We start from the raw sequence: 24,659 nt of genomic DNA, 5'->3' as shown, positions 1-24,659 counted from the left end.
TAAATTTCAATTTGATTAGGAAAAAAAAATTAATTTGATTTGGAAATGCCAAAATAAGACTTTTTTAAAAATTTAGTTCAGTCTGATTATTGTGTTCGATTTCTTTTCATTTGTAGGTTCTCATGTTTTCCAACGTTGTGTTCATCTATCTTTAAGTTTTCAAGTATGTCGTTGTTTGTCCTTTTTCACGATATGGAACAACTTTAAACTTGTCTGAATTATTGAGCGTTTTATGCGAGGTGTAATGTATTTTCTGTCATTGTATTTAATTGATCTTGTATGGTATATGGTATTGGTGTACGGGTCCTTCGTTTTTGTCAGTTTAACCGAAGAAATTTTCCTCGCACTGGCATGCTATGTTATACATTTAATTCACTTTGTATTTATTATGAACAACTCACTATTTTTCGTGGTCTGCTTGACCAACTAATAACATTCAATTAATTATGGTTTTAAGTTGAGATAAAAAAGTCAGTGTCACGAGCGGGATTCGAACCCACAAACTTCGGCTTGATACGCCGCACTCTACCACTTGAGCTATCGTGACCTCGATTCCCTCGGGCACCAATTTCCCATCTCAACTCAAAAGGTGGGGTTGAGATGGGAAGTTGGTGCCCGAGGGGATCGAGGTCACGACAGCTCAAGTGGTAGAGTAGCGGCGTATCAAGCCGAAGGTCGTGGGTTCGAATCCCGCTCGTGACACTGACTTTATTAATCTCAACTTAAAACCTTAATTAATTGAATATTATGAGCAATGTTAATAATTAAATAACTAACATTTAAAATATAACAACGATTTAACATCGTAGCACTGAATCCTTTTTAAAAAGATAGGTCCTACTCACAGTAAGTTGTTAAGGATGTCGTGATGTTAAGGATTGAACACCGCACTCACTCCACCATTCATCATTTCTATCGTAGCACTGAATGTTTTATGGTAAATTTATGGAGTTTTTAAAAGTTTCAATTTTTTTTCGATTTAAAAAGTCCTTTTCAGTGTATTGCATGAGAAATTCAAAATACATTCCATTTATGCTCTTTTCGTCAATGGTGGTGCGGTGATTGGGCCCGTTTTGATTTCCTCTATACAGCGTTTCTCCTCCCTTTAAAAAGGCTTTAAAGCTTTTTAAAATTTTCATTCCGTGAGATGTATTCCCGCAAATCAAACTCACCATCTAATTAATAAAATCCCGCGACGGAAATCGAGTAGCCATTAACGATCTTTCATAATGGATGGAAATTAGACACAACGGCTATTAAAGCATAAATGAAAACAATTAATGGATAATTGTGCAGTACTCTTAATTTCTCTCTCTCTAAACAAAAGGATCTCTGGTCTAAATTAAACGAATTAGCCCATATTCCAGAGGTATAATTATTTAAGCTTACGACGAAATCTCCTTAACATAATGCAAAATTTTCTAGACGTGATAATTGAACTCGAGGAATATTATGCACATTTAATTTTTGCATTACACCGAGCCCGGCTGCCTAAAAACATAACGTACAATGCTAAACGAAACCGAATTAAAAATAAATTTAAATATATTCTAGCATTTACCTCATTACATGGTCGTGGCGGGTTGAGTAAGGGTGAGATGAGGATGAAACTAGGCCTCTCGGCCACAGAATCGATTTTTGGATCCCCCCTGGAAGGGAGCTACAAACTCGTCCGGCTCAACCACTGGATTTTGCACCCGACAACCATTTTTCTTCCTCAAATTAATTTTGACATTTTCCAGTCTTTATTTTTTTTCAAAGAAATCCGGATATCAAGTTGGCGAGGGTGTTCTAAATAACGGGCGTAGGCGGGGAGATTTTGTTATTGGACCCAAACTTCCCTTCAGCCTCGTTGCCCGTGGAACGGAGAACTTTTAATTATGTCGCTCTTTAATAATTTACTGCTCAAGGATGATATATGGACAGTTGGTTGGATGGGGAAAGAACAACAACTATATATTATTTTGCAAAACTAACATTGAAATGTTTAAAAGTGAAATACCAAAGGTCATCTTTGATAATGAACTTGTGTAGGTATTGTGTGTGAGTTTCTTGCTATAATTAAATTACGAAACATTATGAAAATAATGATAACCAAGAAGATTTTAAAGAGCAGCATTTTGACCTTTTCTTTATGTCAATTACATTTTTTACATTAAGTGCACTCGCGAACTCTATTTCATCGTTTCTTCTCTGGTATGTTTATCCCCCTTCCAAAAATTACTTTTATTCATTTAGAGAGAATTCTAAGTGGAGGAAAATTTCACCTTTACACTGCGATCCTTGACAGTGTGTTAATTAAAGAGGGGGATTAGGGCCCAATTAGCTTTAGAAAGGGGGATGATGAGGGTAATGAACTAGGTTGAAAGGTCACATCGAAGTAAAATTTCAAGAGAAAATTCGTTTGTTTCATTACGCTATATTTTTCCATTTGATTACCTACATGTCGTGGAGGCGTCGTTAGAAGTAGAAATGGGGTGAATAATTTACAGACCCGAATGAGATTCGTGTCACTACTCATGTGACCTTATTTCATCCATGGAAAACCCGACGAGTCACGCCGATCACCATTAGACCATCACCATCAAGAAATAATGTCAAAATAATTGATAAAAAATCTTCAATTTCGAAACTTTTCATCGATTGTGGGGTAATTTAATACAAAATTGTTGGTAATTCGGTACCAATGGATAGTCAGTTCAAATAAGTCATCATTGTTACAAAATGAGGTTCTAACCGTATGATAATTAATTGTCAAAAGTCTACGATTGTTAGCAATACGAGCTGGGGCGAGTACTCAGCCGATGAATAGCCGGCCCTAATACATTAACTTGTTCCAGAAATTTGTAGGAATAGAAGGCAAATTCTAAAAGTTTAGAATAGATAATTTTTTAACCAGAAATCAAGTTTCTTCGGTCTTTAACTGTTTCTCCGGCATTTAATTTTCCACCATTAGATGAAGGGACACAAGATAATTATACTTATTTCAGACAGTTCTGTTAATTCTAACTTTTATCAGGAATTTATATTGTGTATACACGATTAGTCGAATATTTAAAGCACCGAAAATCAATTAGTTTCATCTACGGGGCGCCCACAAGAACAGCTCCGAAAAAATCATTCATAAACTGAGGAAATCGAGCTTATACTCAGCCAGCCTTTTGTCTGAGCTTCGCTCCTTCTGCTTTTGTTCTGGGTAGAAAGCAAAAGCAAATTTTAAAACCATGCTAGAAATAACTACAAATTATCGATTGTTTTAATATTAAGTACAGTTTTCTAGATTTTTGTTTTAATTCGGCGTTTAAATACTGGCATTTGATGGATGGTCGAGTGTTAACTGTAGGATTTTATTTTATTAGATGTATTTAATGGTTTAACTGTTCGATACAATCATGTATCAAAATGCGTTTAACAAAACCAGCGAGAGTAGGTTGACCAAGGTGATTACTTACGGTCTAACGACAATACACTTTAGTCATGTGTTTCGCAAAACAATAAGTAGAAAACTAACTACCCATCAAAAGAAACCGACTACCTGGATTTTGCACGAAAAAATGGCCTACTTTGGAAATGCATATTTTATTTGCCTTTTAAGACAAAAACCTGCGCTAGATCTCATTTTTTAGAAATTTTGACGCTAAATAAGATGGCTTTTTAAATGTTTTCCTAGCTTCTAAATAATTAAATAATTCAAATTAAAAAATTCTGGAACGTGTCAATTTTTGCACTTTTTACGAAAACTTCAAATTGAGCTGTGAAGCCAGGAAATCGTCCTGGAACGACGCCCTTTAGCAATAAATTTTAGTAAGATTTCATTGGTTCACATTGCCAGATTTCTTAACCATTTTCGAGTTATTCGCTATTTTTGAGAAAAAATGTGGTTTTTTACATACTCATAGAAAAAAAACCGATCACTCTCCCGATTTTCAAGAATGCATAAATTTTAAACCGTTATATTTTCGCAAATTTTACTCTCTACAACATTCATTGTGAGAACTTTTTTAAAAAGTGACCAGGGAAGTGACAATTATCACTTTTTCTTACTTTGACCTTTGGGGATGCTTCTGCTGTTGATAACCGTGAGCAAGTAAAACACCACGTTTTTTGGAAAAAAAATCGCGAATAACTCGAAAACGGTTGAGAAATCGGGTAAAGTGGATGGTGACCAATTTAAAGCTTTTTAAAATTTCCTATCGTTTGCTAAAGGGCGTCGCTCCAGGACGATCTCCTAGCTCCACAGCTCAATTTGAAGGTTTCGTAAAAAATGCAAAAATTAATATGCTCCCGAATTTTTGATTTTACTGATGAATGACTGAAGCTAGGATAACATTTAAAAAGCGTAAAATGTATTCATCGTAAAATTTTCCAAAAAAAGGAGACCTAGCGCAGGTGTTGTGATTTAAAATATTGAAAAAATATGCACCTCCAAAGTTGGCCATTATGTCGTGTAAAAAACAGGAAATCGGTTTTTTTGATGACAGTATTTTTTAGTTTAATCCATCCAGATTTTCTTGGTCCGTGTATTTTGTCTAGTTTGGCATGCGTTTAGGATTTCAACATCAAATTTCAGAAGATTTAAGAATGTATCAAAATAACTTTGAAAATAACTTGGAAATTTGTACCAATTGTATCTTTTTTTCTGTATTGTATATTAGCCTAATAAAGTTGATGAAAAAACCAAAAACAAGATCCATCGATAAGAAGAATGAATTCCACTTTAGTCCTATAATTCGTAGAATACTGACATAGAGAAATATTTGACTAAAATTGTTTTGGTCCGCCTATTCTCGCTGGTTTAGCAATCAGAATGTTTTAGAATTTCACCAACCACCAACAAAAGAAGAAAGAAAGCGACTGACAAAATTTATTAAGAACCGGAGAATCAATGCGATCAGTCATATCAAACTTCAATCTCACTTTATTGCTATAGAAAAATGTTATCTTAGTTGTTAGTTGAGTCTGTTAGACGATTTCGACTTTGCTTGTTGGTTTTGAGAGTTTTCGATACTTGTAAAATGGTTTATTCTACTGTTGAATATGGTTGTTTACTTACACATTATCATCATTTTTTGTTGATTTATGACTGCTACATTCAACAGTCCAATTGTGTAGTAAAATCTTGAAGTTATTTCGTAGGATTAGAAATTGAGGATTGTGCATGCCAATAGGTAATAAATTACCAATGGCTCGTTTGTTACAGAACGTTAAACGTGTATATAATCAAATCTGTAGTTATAATATTAAAAAATCGTGTAAAACATTTCTTTTTTTATCCTCAAAATTTTTTATTCAATACATTGCCATTCTTCAATCGTGGTAGATAGATTTTTAAAATTACATCTATCTTTAGCCGTTTAATATCACCTGCCGATAATTTCAAGGCCCTGGATCGTTATTTCTGGATGACAACTAGATTTATGGCTTTTTGGCCGTACATATAACTAGTGAATCCTAGTTTTTTTTTTTTCCCGGGGGCTTCCAACAGTAAAGTCATTTCAGCCCCCTCTCACTGCACTGTTGTGGCCGATGGGGTACTCAATATTCCGCCATCGGCCCTACAGTCTAAAAGATCACTCACTTACAACAAACAAATAAATAAATAAATTACTTATAAATAAATACACGACACAATAATAAAACACAACACAGATACACTTNCGGACTTCGACATCTTCGATATGTGACTGCCACCTTAACTTTTCATCGAATATGAGGCCGAGGAACCGCACCCTCTCCACGTATCGAACCGGCACGCCCCCCAGGCAGAGACGAGGTGGGCTATGAGCCCTCCTCAGTCTGCAGAAGTGGACGCCCACGGTCTTAGACGAGGAGAAGGCAAAGCCGGCTTCCTCAGCCCTTGCAGCCACAGCGTTGATCGCCGACTGCATCACCCCGCCGACCTCCGTTAGATCTTTACCAGAATGGTAAAAACAGAGGTCGTCGACATAGAGCATTTTTTTTATCTGCGGGGGGACCAAGTCGGCGATCCCGTTCACCGCAACTAGAAAGAGCGTGACACTCATCACCGATCCCTGAGGGATACCGTTCTCCTGAACGTGATCCCTGGATAGCACGGACCCAAGCCTGACTCGGAATCTTCGATTTTCTAGGAACCCGCGGATAAACCGTGGCATTTTGCCTTTTAGACCGATTTCTTGACATTTCCGCAGTGAATCCTAGTTATTTTATCATTTGTCCGCTATTTTTAAAAAAAAAGTCTGAACGTGACGTTAAAAGGGAGCCGGTTTATTTTTCTTTTACGGCTGTAAAACTGGAATGGCACATTGAGTTTTTTCTTCTTCTAATTTACGTATCGAAATAGTTCCTCTCGAAGAACATTCGATACACATTCAATTGGACCAATAACGTATGATGCCAAAATTTTTTTAATGAAAATTGGTCTTGCTAAAACAAAAGAACGATGAAATTCCTAAATATTATTTTTAAATAATAAATTTAAAAAAATGAAACAAAGTTTTTCAAGAGAAATATAAATGGCGGAGTGAGTCTGTTGTTCAATATTTTTAAAAAGATAATTCCTACTCACGATTAGTTTTTTCTTTTAAAGTTAATTTTTTAAAATTATTTTAACTAGCAACCTATGAATAAATATTTCTTTATATCCATTGCTAAGGTTTTATTAGTTTGTAATTCTTTTTTATAGGTAGCAGGTGTTAATGGGAGTTTTAACATTCAGTCTATGAGCGAAATGAAAGCAGCTGGTCCATGGGTGAGAAGAATACGCTGGTATCATAGTGTCTGTAGTTACGGGTTTTCTTCCAATTAAATTTTTTAATATGGACAGTTTTAGGTTTAAAAAGTTTAAACAACCATCTTTATTAATTTCCAATGTAAAAATTATATTACGGTGTAAAGAATTAATTAGTTGGAGGAATTTTTAGAGACCCTCCAATGTTTAGAGACCCCGCATAAAATATCGTCTACATAGCATTTCCAGAAAAGAACAGATTTAATTAATATTTTGTTTAATTTGAAAAGATTATTTCAAAATTATCCATGAATATTTCGGCACAAAGTTGGGATAATGGAGACCCCATTGTTAACCCTTTCATTTCATAAAATTTATTATTGAATTTACAATAATTAGATTGTAACCATATATTTAAGAGGTCTATTATATCATTTTTTACAAATTCCTCAATAGAATTCTCCGTAAGTTCTTGTTTTATGAGTTTTGTACATTCTTTAACAGGGATATTAGTGAATAAATTAGTAACATCAAATGGCACTAAAACACAGTTGATAGGTATATCGATGTTATTTAATTGTGTGTTGTCTAATTGTGAGTAGGAACTATCTTTTTAAAAAGAAGGCTTTACATTGGGAGCAAGTGAATTATCATTATTGTGAAGAAGCCGTCACTGGGATGTGTGTTTAGATTTAAAAAAATATTCCTTATCGGCTAGCTGAGGGAAAAAGTGCTGTTTTTTCTACATGGCTTTTATGGGTTTTGTTTTAATTGGAAATCCTAAAACAAACAGCGAGGCGGGGCGAGCAAAGGCTATTCCTCGCTTACAATACGGAAGCGCTCAAAGGGGTCGATAAGTTTGACTTTTTCTTTTTCTCTTCCTATATATCCTCCAACGAATATTTCTTTTGTTCATAAATGTAAATTCGATGTATTTGTAATTTACATTAAATATGAGGTTGATTGTAAAAAAAGCAAAAAAATGTCATATGTAGTAAGTGGAATATAGGCTGCCAAGTTGAGTTGATCTTTAGCTTGCTACTGATCATTTGATATTATTTCAAGCCTATATTTATTATAAATATATCTATCAACCAAAAGAACTCTTGGTTTTATGTTAAAATATAATGATTAACTCTATAAAAAAATAAAATTAAGAAAATCCTTCTGTACAATATTTTGCGGTTTAAGTCGAACATGTTAACAATAGCTTCAACCTCTGCTTCGGACAAAATGGGGGATGCTGAGATCATCAGAATTCAAATTAATTAAGCGCATGGCTTAAACTGAAAAAAGACGCACGGCTTGTAATAACTTTGCACGGCGTATAAATAGTGCTCTGGGACTTCAGCCAGATTGATACTTGCTCCAGATAAAGTTAAGTGAGATAAGTTGGAAGCTAAAAAGGTCGGGAGCGATGAAGGGGCCGAAAAAAATCAAGACAAGGATAGGAAATACGAGTTGGGGAGCTAATGCCAAGAATATTCATTTGGATATTAAATCATATTTTATTCATAAAAAAAAGATTTGAGAAAAGTATGAATGTAAATGGTAATGGTTAAAAAAACAACTATGAAAGTTAAGTTAGTTTTAGAATTAAAAATATTTACAGTGATGAATTAATGAATAAAAGCAAAGATTTTTATTGGTTTTTTTCATCATCTTCGAGGCATTAAGTGGAGCTTAATGCGAGCGAACTGGGCATTTTCTCCTCGTCAGTGAGGATACGTCAACAAGGATCCCCGACCCATTGAGAGGACTTAATTTAATTAAGCCTCATGCTGATCGATCCCACGGACACGCCGGTCTACCTGTAGGCCTTATGGCCCTTGGCGGAATTAGGACTGCGTCCGGGCTTATGAGCTCCCGAAGAAGTGAGCCATTTTGCGTTCAGGAGTCATCTGAAAAAATTAGGAAATCAAGGAAAATGTAGTAACGTTTAAAGTGAAAAGAGCTGGGAAAAGTGTGTACTCTTTCAAGTCGGAAAAGCCTGACGAAGTACGTGGAAAATATAAATTACAGTATTTCAACTATCAGGTTGTTACCAGGACACTAACTTTTGAGTGTAAAGCCATGTAACCATGTAAAGAAAGGTTGCTCGAAGTGTCCCACTTGATTAAAGAAATTTCTTGGCTCTGTAAAAGGAGCGAGTAGGAAGGGCAGGTCCATAGTACTTGAGTATATCTTTTTTTTGTGTATCGAGCTTGAATGTATGTATTAGTACCTTTTTATGCAAAGTTTTAGTTGAGATGAAAAAGTTAGTGTCACGTGCGGGATTCGAACCCACGACCTTCGGCTCAATACGCCGCTGCTCTAACCGCTTGAGCTATGATGACTTCGATCCACTCGGACCCCAACTCCCCAACCTACAACCTTTCGAATTTTCCCTCTTTTTGCAATTTTCAATCCCGCTCGTGACACTAACTTTTCCATTTCAACCAAAACCTTACATAAAATGTTAATTAATTGAAAGAAGTAATTTGGTCCATCAGACCACTAAATATAATGTATTTATTAGTGTGAATGTTTAGTGTGAGAGGATGTTGGAATATCGACTATTCAATCACCCAACATGAGTGAATGTTTTATAAATATGAAAGAATGTATTTAAGAATGAGAGTGAGTTTATCTAGGTTTAAAAACGGCACGATTTGGGGGCTGAAATGACCTATTTGTCGATAACCCCTGGAGCCTAACTTTGGTGGCGGGACGGATAAGACCGAGGCCTAGCCCCTAAAATATCGTAATGGGTGATAAGTTCAATTTATTATTAACTTGTTTATATAGAAATATGCAATTATTATGGAAGCACAATGAAAAAAGTAGAAAGACTCGGTTATAAATAAGTAACGTCTATCATTTCACAAATATAATTTAACGAGATATGTAAAATTGATGAAGCAACAAGAGACAAACCCAGGCCAATAACAAGGCGGTCCTTAATTAAACCTCAACCACTTAAGAACAGAGTTATTCCTTTACCATTAGGAAGTGGAAATCATCTATTCCAATAACAAACTAGTAGATGTTAAACTAATTTTAGAACTGAACCGGGAGTAAAGAAGTTAAAGTAAAGAAAATACCAAGGCTTCTTCATGATAGACTTGTTAAATCAAAACTAGATAAATAAAAATGAAAATTGATTATTTATTGATATTACTAGTAGGTATTCTGTTTTTTGTAATGTCTTGGCTGAGATGAAAAAGTTAGAGTCACGAGCGGGATTCCAATCCATGACCTTCAGCTCAATACGCCGTTGCTCTAACCACTTGAGTAATCGTGAGCGGTTAGAGCAGCCGCGTATTGAGCAGAAGGTCGTGGGTTCGAATCTCGCTCGTGACACTTACTTTTTCATCTCAACCAAAACCTTACAAAAACAGAATAATTAATTGAAATAATTAATATACGTTTAATTATGACCATTAAACATACATGGATTTACTAGTAAGGTGTATAGTAATTAAAATTAAAATTCAGATGCTCTGGGTCGTAATTTATACTTTTATGTCAAGTATTATGATATTTTCAAAAATAATTCTTCGTCACAAAAGAAATTAGTTTCACTGCAATAATTTTGGCCTTTTCATCAGCTATTGCCGTCAACGACTAAAATTGGCCAATACTTCAGACAAAATCCTGCGAGTTAGGCCAAGATCCAAGGAGTAGGAAGATGATCGGAGATGATTAAACTAAAAAATATTTTAGACAAATATTTTCCCGAATTGTTGAAAAATTGAAGGCTGATCCATCTCCCATCGTCTTGGTCCGTCCTTCCTCGCTGGTATAGTCTGGCTTGGTTTTTTCTGAATTTGGACAGATATGGCAGGCTAAACAGTTAAGAAGGCTCCTTCAGTCAAATATTTCAAAAAGAAAAAATGTTTAATACCGCGAAATTTTTTAAGCAAGAAATGTAGAATGATTAAATTTAATTTTTATCACGTTCACAAATAATCAGAAACCAATTGGTATAAATTTAACATATAAATGAATTTTATAAATCCGAATAAAGTGAAGGTTTTAAAGTAATCATTCGGTTATTTTAACTGTCCTTATTGGAAATACGAAACCGAGGCAAAGAATATTTCACGATTGGTTGGGGCTTTCAACAGGTGGCTTCGATCATTGAATGTGAAGTGGTAACGGGGGAAAAAATGACACCCAAAATGAATAGTGCAAAGTGAACCTTTTGTGCACGTGTGGTTCGGTTGCAATAATGTCAACTTTGACAATAAGTAAAAAATGGAATTATTTTCCAAGAGACTTTCAACAGGAAAAAAGAAAATGATTAATAGCCTTTAAAAATTCAATATTGTTTTAGGAATAACTGTTTTTTTTACATAAAAATGCGCAAGTATTGCTAATCAACTAAAAGCTTGTTTGTAAAGACTTTCAGTTTTTTCTTCTTTTAACCCAAGTTCAATAAAAAAGGGAACACTGTGTTGAACACCCTTGTCAACTGTGCAAACAGATTTCAAAACCGGATGTACTCGTATGAGAGTAGTTTGTGTATTCCAAACGCCTCAGATGTGACAACTAATACATTGCTTTCTCAGTTCAGTTGTAACGTGTTTGATTCTACCCTGTTGGATCCAAACTGTTACAAATTCCCCGGTTTATTTGCCCATTTGTGAGAAAATAACTTACCATGAATTAATCACTTGTGTTTCGGCCTTATTAATTTTTTATACTTGTTTATTGTTCAATTCAGCAGTTTCGATAGAAACATAACGAGTTTATGTCAATATAAAATGGACATTTAAGAACTTTTTAATTTAGGAGTTACCATTAAAAACAAACATTTATGGATGACATTTCTCATTAAAATGACAGTTCAAAAATGTCTTAAAAACCCAATTATAGATCCATTCCTGCAAACATGGTTATTGTCCAATTTAAATACTTTTACATTGAACCTTTGAATTAAATTTCAAAAAATTGTTTCTTTGTACATGTCAATAAAAAGGAAAGTTATGCACCACTTTATGATCTTAAGTTTAATATTTAAAGCAGTTTGTTCTCACAATACATAACTGGCAAAAATTGGATCAAATTAATACAATATTGTAAAGTTACAGGTAAAATTTTTCTTATTAACTAATTATTTTCATATTACTTGTTAAAATGATGATTTTATTACTTACTTTGGATAATTTAAATAAACTTTATACAGTTGAGAACCCAAAGAGTCGAATACCACAAAAATGAACAGTGGCTGGAGATGAAAAGTGGATTTTGTGAGATTGCTGTTTGGGATCTGCCCTGTAGTAAATTTGTAAGTTAATAGGTTCCTAATCCTGGTCTGCACATTACCGGTTTGGTCTGTTAGATGGTTTCAGTCATCTTTAGTGGTTGACAGTAATAATTAGCAAAATTATAAAAATGGTCTGACTGAAAAAAAACCCGTCGAGGATTTGCGGATCGAGGTTGATAGTTCACGAAATATTCGACAAAAGTGTGATTGAATTTTGATCATCTTGGTCCACTTATTCTCGTTGGTTTTGTCTTCAAATTATGAAAAAATCCACATAGAAAAATGGAAGCTTATCTTCATGGTCCGACAATTCTAGCTGGTTCGGTATGTTGTATCCTTTTAGGTGTTTTGCCTTATTTAATATATCTCAAATAAAATTTAGTTCAGAAATTCCCAGCATTTTTAAATGAATAATTTTTGTTTATTTATTTTTGCTTCACGGAAACGATCGGACTACAAGTGACATGTAGAATTTCTAAATTATTTTAATGGTAGCCAATTTGTTTGGGTTGTTCGAAAATTTTGTCAAAAGGAATGAATACAACATCATTATTAAAATTGTATTAAAGAAAGAAAAAAGGAAGTATATATTTAAAACGTGGATCAATTATTGTGCCAATTAATTAATAGATGAAAAACCTTATGAAAACGTTATCAAGGTGGGCCAAACCACTGAAAACATACAAAAGGCAATATCGAAGCCGGTGAAAAGGTGAAACAAGAAAAATCCAGGATCGGGAAAGTGGATGAATTTTTTAAACCTTTGATTTCCCTTGTGTACTTTCATCGCATTTCTTGAAACATTACGCGACACTTTTGTATTAAAAATTCAAGCGTATCCGTAGAATTCAATCGTTAATAAAATTAGAAAATGAAAATTGTGAGCCTTTCTCAATTAGAAAAAAAAATTATAAGTGATGTGAAAACAAAATACATATTAACTAAATAATCTTTTGATATTTTTCTTGTGTAAAGAAAATTGAACCTATCTTGAATAGATTCTTATTACAATGCGTTGGCAAAAATACAAAAAATACATTTGCATCAGAGAATCCGCGACGATCCATATCGACAGGAAGAAAACTATGTTATATTTTATTTTGTTTAATAATCTGTAATGATTAGTGAAACCTCTTTCCTACGGTTGAAAAGGAGAGGATGAAATTATTATAACGAACGTGAGGGGTTGAGCCTGAGTCAGTGGGGGCTGCTCATCAATTTTAACTAGGCACAATGTTGGTATCACGTCCTTACCCCTTTCCACCCCATTAACGTTCGATACTAGGAACAAAAGTAAAGAATCTCTGAAGAAATATGTTTCCTTTTTTTAATATTTCATTTTCTTCTGTGCGTAACTGGTTGAATAATAGATGTAGTATAGTTTTACAAATTATACTTTCAAATCGTTTACATTTAAGAAAATACGTCGTACCTTAAGGCAGTTTTTATTGCTGACAAACTGTGACACAAAAAGTGTTTATATAATAGATGTAATTAATAAAACGATTTCCAGAGTAATGCTCATAGGAATTTAAATAAATATAAACTTGTATAACTAAGTTGAAAATACAGAGAAAAAAGTTATGAAATAAAGCTTTCCCTTCTTCTAATAAGGATCGAGTTTTGTTTTAGAAAGTTTAAGGGGAGTCAGTTTTCGTCCCTAATTCGGTTTATCAAGTACTAACAAGTATTAACCGACTTGAAAACCGCTTTCGGGGATTACCAGCCTACGAGTTCATTGAGGTTTTCCAGGTTTTCTCTCTTTTTAATCCCATTAGAGGCTCAAGAAGAACAACGTACGATCGTGCCTGTTCCTATGCGTTCGTTTTGAATGTGCTTGCTCTGACAATGTTTTTTTCATAAAACGTTATAATGAGGAATATCAGAAAATATAATTACATTTACTAAATATCCAGCCTATCAAAATAAACCGAACCCGGTTTTTGCAAGAAAAATGGCCAACTTTGAAAATGCATATTTTTTTCAGCCATTTTCATTCACATACTGCACTAGCTTTCATTTTTTTGAAAATTTAATTTCTAATTTCTTCATCAATTTCTATGAAATAACTTCAAGATTTTACTACAAAATTGGACTGTTGAATGTAGCAGTCATAAATCAACAAAAACTAATACGATGATAATGTATAAGTAAACAACCATATTCAACAGTAGAATAAACAATTTTACAAGTATCGAAAACTCTCAAAACCAACAAACAATAGTCGAAATCGTCTAATAGACTCAACCAGCAACCAAGATAACGTTTTTCTCTAACAATAAAGTGAGATTGAAGTTTGTTGTCAGTGATCGCTTTGATCCTCCGGTTTTTAATAAATTTTGTTGTCAGACGCTTTCTTCCTTATTTTGTTGGTGGTTGGTGAAATTCTAAAACCGTCTGATTGCTAAACCAGCAAGAATAGGCGGACCAAAACAATTTTAGTCAAATATTTCTCTATGTCAGCATTCTACGAATGATAGGATTAAAGTGGAATTCATTCTTCTTATCGATGGATCTTGATTTCCAAGTTATTTTGATACATTCTTAAATCTTCTGTAGTTTGATGTTGAAATCCTAAACGCGTCTGCCTGCTAAACCAGCGAGAATAGACGGACCAAGTACAAAACTACAATTTTTTTATATCATATAGTCTTCTCTTTCATATTTTGTAAAATATGTGACAAAAGTGGTTTTGTGGTTCTACGTCCTCAATCACCTTGGTCGGCCTATTTTCGCTGGTTGTGTGAGAAGCTTTCTTCCATAATCTGTAGTTTTCTGGAAATGGTTGGAAAAATCCTGAACGCATCTACCAAACTAGACAAAATACACAGACCAAGAAAATCTGGATGGATTAAACTACAGCTTATCTATATTAACTATACTGCCTATCAAAAAACCGACCTCCTGGTTTTTACACGAAAAAATGGCCAAGTTTGGAAGTGCATATTTTCTCTGTAGTTTTAAGGCACTTACTGCACTAGCTTTCATTTTTTCGAAAATTTAAAGCTGTACAAGATGGCTTTTTAAATGTTTTCCTAGCGTCAGTCATTTATCAATAAATTCAAAAATTCGGGGACGGGTTAATTTTTGCACTTTTGATGAAAACTTCAAATTGAGCGGTGGAGCCAGGAATCGTCCTGGAGCGACGCCCTTTAGCAATCTATAGGAAATTTTAAAAAGCTTTAAATTGATAACCTTCCACTTTACCTGATTTTGTCAACTATTTTCGAGTTATTTGCGATTTTTGGGCAAAAAGTGGTTTTTTACTTGCTCATGGTTAAGGATGGTTTACGTGCTCACGGAAAAAAAAACGATAAACTCTCTCCCGATTTTACTATACATAAACCTATTGTTTCAATACGTTACTCGAAGCCAAACCGCCAAACAATATCTGTGAAATGGGAAAGAAAAGCTAAATTTCTGTGATGAGGTAAACAAGTGTTTATGGACAGTTGAAGGTCAAAGTAAGAAAAAGTGAGAATTGTCGTTTCCATAGTCATTTTTTGAAAAGTGCTCGGTACAAAAGTTGTAGAGCGTAAAATTTGCGAAAAGATGACGTTTCAAAATTATTGCATTCTTGAAAGCCGGGATAGATCAGGACGATTTCCTGGCTCGACAGCTCAATTCGAGGTTTTCGTAAAAACTGCAAAAATTGATGTTTTCTTATATTTTGACCTCAACAGTTAATCTTATGATTCTTCCTTCTTGAAGGTGGGATAATAGGTCATCTCAAAAAACCACAACCAGTTTTTATCCACAACGTTTCGGATTTATTTTAATCCTTCCTCAGGTGAGTTAACGCAATGGTTAAAAAAGTGGTCGTTAGTCATTAATATTTTATAACAATTTATTTAAAAAAAAGAGCCAGTGTGGTACTTATTCAGTCTAGAAACAAACGTTTTAATGTTGTTGCGTTAACTCACTTGAGGAAGGATTAAAATAAATCCGAAACGTTGTGGATAAAAACTGGTTGTGGTTTTTTTGTGATGACCTATTATCCCACCTTCAAGAAGGAAGAATCATAAGTGCAAGAATTGATACATTCCAGAATTTTTGAATTTACTGATGAATGACTGAAGCTAAGAAAACATTTAAAAAGCCATCTTATTTAGCGTAAAATTTTCTAAAAATGAGATCTAGCGCAGGTCTGTGTTTTAAAAGGGTTAGAAAATATGCTCTTTCCAAAGTTGGCCATTTTTTCGTGCAAAAACCAGGAGGCCAGTTTTTTTTATGTTCTTACGTCTTCTTTGACGTTCTTCTTCTTCTTATTGTTTTGCAAAATTATATAAGTTTCTTTTTCATATTTGATGAAATACGTGACTACTATGGTGTTGTGGTTAGAAGTCCTCAATCACCATGGTCGGCCTATTATCACTGGTTATGTCAGAAGTTTTCTTCCATAATACGTAGTTTTCTGGCAATGGTTGCCCAAATCCTGAACGAATCTAACTGCCAAACTAGAAAAAATACACGGACCAAGAAGATCCGGATGCTACAATTTATCTATATTTAAAAAAAACGATCGCCTGGTTTTCGCATGAAAAATGGTCAACTTTGGAAATGCATATTTTTCTGCCTTTTAAGTCATAGACCTTGGCTTTTTCAATGTTTTCTTAGCTTCATCAGTAAATTCAAAAATTCGGGAACATGTTAATTTTTGCACTTTTTACGAAAACTTCAAATTGAGCGGTGGAGCCAGGAAATGGTCCTCGAGCGACGCCCTTTTAGCAATCGATAGGAAATTTTAATAAGATTTCAATTGATCACCTTTCACTTTGCCTGATTTCTCAACCGTTTTCGAGTTATTTACGGGCCCCATTTTACACAGAAACAAAAAAAAAAACAACTTTCCATTCACACACGGTTGCTTTGTGTATTAATTCCGTGTGAATGGAGCACCGAGTAAAGTTGGAACCACTTCTCCATAAATCAATAGATGTGAAATGAACTGATGTAACTTGTTTCAATTGTGAATATCATGTTTTACGTATGTGAAGTCCCTTCCGTATAAATAATAAAATCGTGCGTTCCTTGTTAAAATTTACAGCAAGGGTTACGGACGCTTATAAATAATGCGGATTTGAACAAGACCTGGGCAGTTTTTGTTTTATAAACAATTCTGTATACATCTTTGCACATTTAAAAGTTTTATTAATTGAACTTGTATGCTATTTTCTCCCATTAATCTAATTGCATAAGTGAAATATATTTTTGAAAAGTTCGCTCAAGGTTCTAGAACAGTTTCTGAATTGTTTCTTTCCTGGAGGAATTAATTCCTGTTGAACAATCGTTTCCTTCTCTTTATCAAATAGACGTACTGTGTTGGTTGTGAATCAAGTGTGTTTACTTAGGATGAGACTTCACGGCCCATCAAGTCCAGGTTCTTTACATCCATATTCTTGCTTGCCGACGACCGCCTCCCAGGGAAACAACTCAATAAAATCTTACAAAAAAATAATTAAAAACAATTACAAGAGACATTTCTGTCTATTTTATAGAAAATAGAAGAATGAGTTTTATTAAGGCAAATTTTCACAAATGTATAAAGTATTTATACAGATAGATTTAGTAGAGAAACAATGTTGCATTGTTTTCAGCACTAATAAAATGAGAATTTAAGTTATAAATATTGCTAGTAAACATCGTAGTTTATCAGCAACACGTGGGCTTGGAGATATTCCAATTGTGAACGTTATCACTCTTTACAATAAACTCGGATCGTTACTTAACACAACGTTAATAAAGCCATTCTATCGGTATATCCGCACTAGTTAAAAAATGTCATTTTTATTAAATCAGACTATGAAATGATGAGCGTGGGGTGAGTATGTAGATTCTGTTTTTGTAAATGTTGGGCCTGCTTACAGATTTCTGAATCTGAACCATCATTTACAAAAAATGAATTAATATGGTAATGAACGAAATTAAGGCCAACCGAGTGGACCAAATTCATTCCACTGAAAAGAGAATTTCTCACTGCCAAAATTTAACGACCATAACGCAACATTCGCTGAAATTAAATACACATTAAATTGTTTGATTAAAGTCAACAATTTTTTTGTTGACGTTTGCGAACTGATGGGACTAGTTGGAACGTATTCTATTTTCCTGGTCCGCCTGTTTTTTCTTGTTTGGTCTAGCCTCTAACTTATAATTTCTTTTTGAAAAATGTACACAGTGTACATTTACACTGAAAAACAAATAGACTTGCCCACCAATAAACATCAATAACAAGGAGCTACCGACTACCAATCAAGTCAGATACTTAGACCTATACCTAGACAGCGGACTGACGTGGAATACTTACACAAGACTTAAAGGCAACAGCTTAGTAGACGACTTGGACAAATATAAAGACAATGTTATGTTTGGAAATTTTAATAACAAAAAGTACATTTAATTATGCATGATTCTCGGAATACTTAAACCACGGGTAATATTGAAATTCCACGGTTTGTAATGTCAAGAGGGATTTGAATAATTGACGTGCACGAGGAAGTTAAAAACGCACATTTTCAAAATTTATAGTGGTGGTGTTGGTACTGGTTTAATAAATAAACAGGGTTAGGTAGAGCAGACCTATTAGATATGAACCCTTTCTCGTTCTTTTTCTTTGCAACAAACAGTACTTTATCCAAATGGCAAATGTCATTGAATTTACAACAAACAAAATCAATTTTTTGTGTAATGGAGGTTTCTTTACACGTTTGACTGAATAGTGTGATGACCACCAAACTTACATCAAATGATGATGACGAGGACACTTGGAGACGGCGGTTTTGGTAATCTCCAAGAACTGCAGCTTTGTGGCTTATTTTTAAACTTTTCCTAGTTTCTTAGTTCAGATTAATTGACTTCCTTTTTCACGAATGATATGGATATTGCAATTCTTGTTTGTTAAGTTTATTAGTTATTAATTATAGGTTCTAGGCCTATAGGTGTTTTATCAGATCCCCTTCTGGCCAGAGTGTCTACTTGTCCATTATCCGATATTCCTTTGGGTTCAAGTAACCAAGATATCGTCAGGTTTTGGTTTATGTTTTTCCAGGTTTTAGATGCATTCACCGACTAACTAGTGCTAATGCTTTTAGGGCCACTTGGCTGTTCCGAAGTTACTCTTGCGAATGTTTTTTTTGTTAGTGTATCCTCTTTTAAGATTTTTTATGAATTAAACATTAATAGCATGTTTTCAGCTTGAAAGATCAAGCTATACTTCTCTAATGAGTTTGACGGCTCATATTTTGGGTTTACATCGAATATACTTGGCTTCCTTTATAGGTATTGATTTTATCCTGCTTTCTTCTTCACCTTTGCAATCTGTTTTATTGGATATTGCAAGGTATGCTTCCAGGTTTATATCCTCTTTTCAATCCTCATTTCCAAAAATGATGTCTGATTTTATTTATTATTGTTATATGCCCGAAATCGTTAGTTCATATTCTTCATATATTTTTATTTGTTTTTGGAGACTGCATTACCTTTTCCTGTATTCTTCTTTGAAATATGCTTCCAACAGAGGTAGGTTAAATCGTGTTTTTAAAGAAGCTGATATACGTTGTCATTTTCCCTTCTGCTTACTTTTTGGGTACCTCGTTGAAATTTAGCCCTCCAGATTAATGAGCATCTCAGGATTTATTACAGACCTATGTAATCAATTTGTTATTTTTATTTTAGTCCTCAGATTTACATAGGATTTTTCTCGTGACCACTTTTGGTTATGATGTGTTACAACAGATGAGGGTACCAGATTAATTTCTTCTCTAAGAGAATTCATAGGTATTTAACCTCATTTTTGAACTGCAGATATTATTGTATAAACTGTATAACTTATAACAGTCATAATGGATCTTGGTAAAACATAGAATCATAGTTTATTAATAAACACTACGTAACTTTAATCAGAAGAATGGCGAGAGAAGAAGGGTGGATATTTGAAAATACCATTTTCCCTCTCGCATTCTTGACAGGCACTTGTAACAAATGACCCAAACGATCCCTTATTACTTTCGATATTTTGTCAAGAACAAATCTTATTTATTGCCGAAATAAATCAATCCGGTTAAAGTGTCACCACCTCTGGCTTTTCAATTCGCTGAATAAGGTCATAAGGTCATTATAAACGAGCTGCCTGAGTGCAAACATTATTTCAACATTGAGTAAAACCCAAAATCAAAAGGTCATATGACTTATTTACTTAATTTTAATTCAACCCAATTCAGTTTTAAATTCAAACAACGAATCCAATTATTTACGCTAATAACAAAATATGTAACAATTAAATCGCATACTCGCGTATGTAATGCACTGTCGACAGATGGCCCTCAAAGATCTGTCTCGCAGAAGAAGGGTCATCCTCCCGATTAAGGATAGGACATGAGGTTGATGCACGGATATGCTTTTGACCGAGGCTGGAGTGTGTGTTTGGCATATAAAGAAAGATTGCTCGATGTGCCTCACCTAATTGAAGTATGCAACTCGTGCTTGAGCACGGCAGCGAATTTTTGGTCCCCTGTTCCGATTTTTGGAGGAAACACAGTTGTTTTATTGTAGATAGTACTGATAGTTTTGTGTACCTTGCATGTGATAGCAGTGAATGTATTTAGCGTGAATGTGTAGTCTGAGAGGGTCGATGGCTAGGTTAGTTATATAATATGTGTAGAAGGTAATGGAGGAATACCAAGTTATCCATCACCCTCATTGAGTGTTTTGTATGTGAATAGGTGAGAATGTATTTAAGAGTGGGTGAGAGTGTGAATGGGTATGGATCTAGAAACTGATTACATTGGGGTCTGAAATTACCTAGCTGGCGTTAACCCCTGGAGCCCTTGGTCGGATAAGAACGACTGCCAACACTCGGGTGGGTGATTCTCCAGATTTGCCGCTAATTTATTGTAAATTACAAAAGCTGGAATTGCCGTGGACTGCGAGAAGTGATAAGCTCAACTCTGTACATGTGTAAGTGTATGTAAATACATGTGCAGATTTTAGCTTGTATAACCCAAAACCAAACAATTAAAATTTATTTAGGAGATTAAAAAGCATTTTTTAATTATATCATAATCCACTAAAATAAAAATGAAGTTTCCCTTGGCTGTGTTATTAATACAATGAAAATCATAGCTTTGACTCTTAATAGCAAGAAACAATAAGCTAGTTACTCCAAGAAATAAATTTCAGATGAAAACCTCTTTTGTTTCAGATATACGAAAATAACTGTTACCCCATTATCACTACTTTAATATAGTTCATTCATTACAACAAATTTCTCGAGGGTAATAAGAATAACGAAAATTCGAATTATTTGTTTTCTTCAAATTTAAACAAATTCTTGGTTAACAAATATTTACTAATTATGTTGAGTTAAGTTTATCCTCCTAAATCTGGAATGCTTTAGTGTAAATTAAATATTTAGATTTTATAAACTATACGTCTTCTTCAGTCCAATAACACTTTCTGAGTGTGCTAATCACAAAAAGGTTTTAGCTTTTAATATGACCAAATATTTTTTAAACTTTAATTTACAACAGATTTTCAAGTATATTAAAATTGTCGAGTACCTTAAAAGCAATAAATATAATAAGTTTTGTATTATGCTGATTATCTAATCTTTCAACTGAAGCCATTTTTTCGAGATAAATATTGGAGATAGATAATAAAATGTAATTTTGTTTGAAAGTAGGTCTATTTTTTTCAATACCGACTAAATTTACTTCATAATTTAAAGAATATCCATTGTTTGGTCGTCTACTATCAACCTGGTTCTCCCACCCTCGCTGGTTTGTTTTTAAAGACGTTTTCGGCACATCGCTTTCTGAGGTCAGTCATGCCATTTATTGGGTTGTCCGGAAAATAATGCAGGATTTTGGTATTAAACAAAAAAAAAAGAAACTAGTTACTTTAAAGCAATGTTCTTTAATCAAAATAATTTCCCATACTCTCAATACATTTCTCCCAACGTGTTGGTAACTTATTAATTCCGTCTGAGTAGAATTCAGAATTTTTAGAATTGATAAAGTCAATAAATGCATTTTCCAGTTCCGTTTGATTTTTGAATATTATGTGTTGTAAGTAGTGGTCCAGGTGTCTAAAAAAATGGTAGTCAGTAGGCGAGAGGTCCGGAGAGTAGGGTGGGTGAGGCAAAGTTTCATAGCCAAGCTCCAATAATTTTTGTGACGTTACACGTGACACATGTGGTCGAGCGTTGTCATGCAACAAAATGGGCCCTTTCCGATTGACCAAAGAGGGCTTCATTACTGCCAATTTCTGATGCATGGTATTAATTTGGTTACAGTATGATTCAGCATTGATGGTTTCGCCAGGATTTAAGAAGCTGTAGTGTATTAAACCAAATGAAGCCCACCATACCGTAACCATTACCTTTTTTTGATGAGTTGGGGGCTTTGGAGCTTCTCCTTTGTCGAGCCACTGTCCAGAACGTCTAGTGTTATCGTAGAGAATCCACTTTTCGTCCCATGTAACAATTCTGGCCAGAAATGGGTCATTTTTGTTTCGACAAAGAAGTGATGCACAAACATCAAAGCGCTGATTTTTTGGCGATCGTTTAATGAGTGTGGAACCCAATTTTCGAGTTTTTTCACTTTTCCAATCGCCTTGAGGTGGTCAGCGACGGTCGTTTTACTGACTTTGAGTTGCTCTGCAAGTTCTCGAACAGTTGTTTTGGGGTTTTCTTCCACCACTGATCGCAGAACATCATCATTAAGAGAGGAAGGCCTTCCACGACCTTCTTCATCTTCAAGGCTGAAATCTCCCTCCCGAAATTTTTTAAACCACCTTTGCACAGTGCACTCATTAACACAACCCTCGCCCCAGACTTGGTTAATGTTTCTAGCCGTTTGGGCTCCGCTTCGGCCGAGTTTAAACTCGTAAAAGAAAATCGTACGAAATTCTCGCTTTGACATTATAAGGATGACTGAATTATTTCCAAGTAGCGGAATGCTACAGAGGTAAACAAACAATATCATTTGGAAGAGGATTAATAAGTGTTGACATTCATACAAATGAGTAATCCTGTAAACGTAAACAGAATATTTTATATAGATTTTTTTTAATGAAAACTTAAAATCCTGCATTATTTTCCGGACAACCCAATATATACAAGGATGTTCAAACTCCAAGTATTAATTTCTTTTAAATACAAACCTGAAGAAAATGATAATAAATTATTAAATAGAACTGCCAAGAAAATAAGAAACAAGCAAACAGTACATCACCCCACATCGTTATTCAAAAATGTTACAATATTTATCCGATTATAAGTGTGTGTAATAATTATTCATTTTTTTTATAAAGAATTTACTCGTTTAGAAAAACCGATCCAGTGAGGATCTCTACGAATGATAAACTTCAGTTTTCCGACATCAACCCACTTCTTAAGTTGCTTTCAGATAACCGCTTCGGGAATGCTGTTCCGCAAATTGAAGTACAAACTGTCTACACATCGAAATTAAGTTTCGATTTTTATACTGGACAGATCCCCCGAATTTAACTTTATCCAGGCTTTTCTTAATTCGCAGGACGGTTTATAATTAAAGAGAACCTCCTCGAGGGGTTTTTCGTGGTTAATTCGGCCCTATGCTTACAGAACTGAAAAGGAAGTCTGGTATGTATTTCCAGTTAAATCCTTGGGGTGTTTACTCACCCGCAGTAGGGTGGCAGCAGGGGTGGGCATAAACTGGGCAACTTGGGTTACGCAATCTCCCTCCGCCACCGCCACCACCATTCATAAGCGGCTGTGGCAAAACAAACAACTTTGGCCGAAGTCATACAATATCTTTCTTGCCACCGAGGCCGGAGAAAATAAAAGGGAGACAGGAATAATTTTATATTATAAAGTTTTCTTCTTTCTTTCTTAGGATAAAAGGGGCAATTTTAGCTTGACGATTAAGCTCAATTTGGTCAAAGGATGTGTTTTCTATTGTATCGACCCGAATGAATCCAAGCAGTGTCTTACCTCATATTTTGACGAGATGTAGCTGAGTGATCCGGATTTGGCCCTGACAGTCCGCAACCGCGAAGAGGATGAGCTGGCGGATGAAGACGGGTTCTGAAACAAAATCATCAAATTATATAATCAAAGTTTATAACTATCAGATTATAATGGTAAAAACGTTGGACATAGAAAAAATAGTTAAAAAAAATATTTATACATTCGGAAAATTGTATAAAACATAAAAAGCTTAATAATGTTAACAATATCAAAAAGCTATCGATGATAATGGAGCCTATATTTTGAAACTTTATCTTTTATAATCGGTTAAAAGGCTGGAAACGATCATGAGCGGCTAGGAAGAAGGTGTGAACCTTGCAACTTGCAGCTACAGCCTTAAAGAAAAAATACATGACGTATATAGAAAAAAAGAAATTTAATGGAGCAAAGAAAAAAACAAGGGAGAGTCAAACTGTACCCAAAAAGGCAAAATATCCAAAAGTTTAAATCAAGGCCAAGGTAATAAGTACGAGCAAAACGTCGTAAAGATAGAAAAAGCGTCATGTAGTTTGATTAAACCAAGAATCGTAAAGAAAGATTTTTGCGCTGAAATAAAAAACAACACGTGTATTAAACAAGGTAAAAAAATTCCAAAACGATGTGAGCCATAAACGTAAACAAAAGCGTTTTCCTTCCTTTAGTTGAAGGTGCGTCAGGATGCTAAATACTAAAGGCGAAAAGTTCCTTAGTCA

General features: G+C 34.4%; 1 protein-coding gene across 3 annotated transcripts in view; it reads right to left on the bottom strand.

Moving 5' to 3' along the window:
• Window positions 1-24,659, bottom strand: part of LOC106666269 (H(+)/Cl(-) exchange transporter 7-like) — a 105,132-nt gene that overhangs the window by 24,154 nt on the left and 56,319 nt on the right. For all 3 annotated transcript variants that reach the window (XR_002910813.1, XR_001340401.2, XM_014393349.2), the window contains exon 2: window positions 23,932-24,024. Coding sequence is in view for 1 of the 3 variants with exons in the window: in XM_014393349.2 (XP_014248835.1) it covers window positions 23,932-24,024 (93 nt within the window). In the remaining 2 variants the exon portion in view is untranslated. The remainder of the gene's footprint in view (window positions 1-23,931; window positions 24,025-24,659) is intronic.

The sequence above is a fragment of the Cimex lectularius genome, unplaced genomic scaffold, assembly GCF_000648675.2.
Source record: "Cimex lectularius strain Harlan isolate CLEC.00 unplaced genomic scaffold, Clec_2.1 scaffold5, whole genome shotgun sequence".
Classification (NCBI taxonomy): Eukaryota; Metazoa; Arthropoda; class Insecta; order Hemiptera; family Cimicidae; genus Cimex; species Cimex lectularius.
Note: the sequence above shows the minus strand (reverse complement) of the source record. Positions and strands in the feature narration are given on the sequence as shown.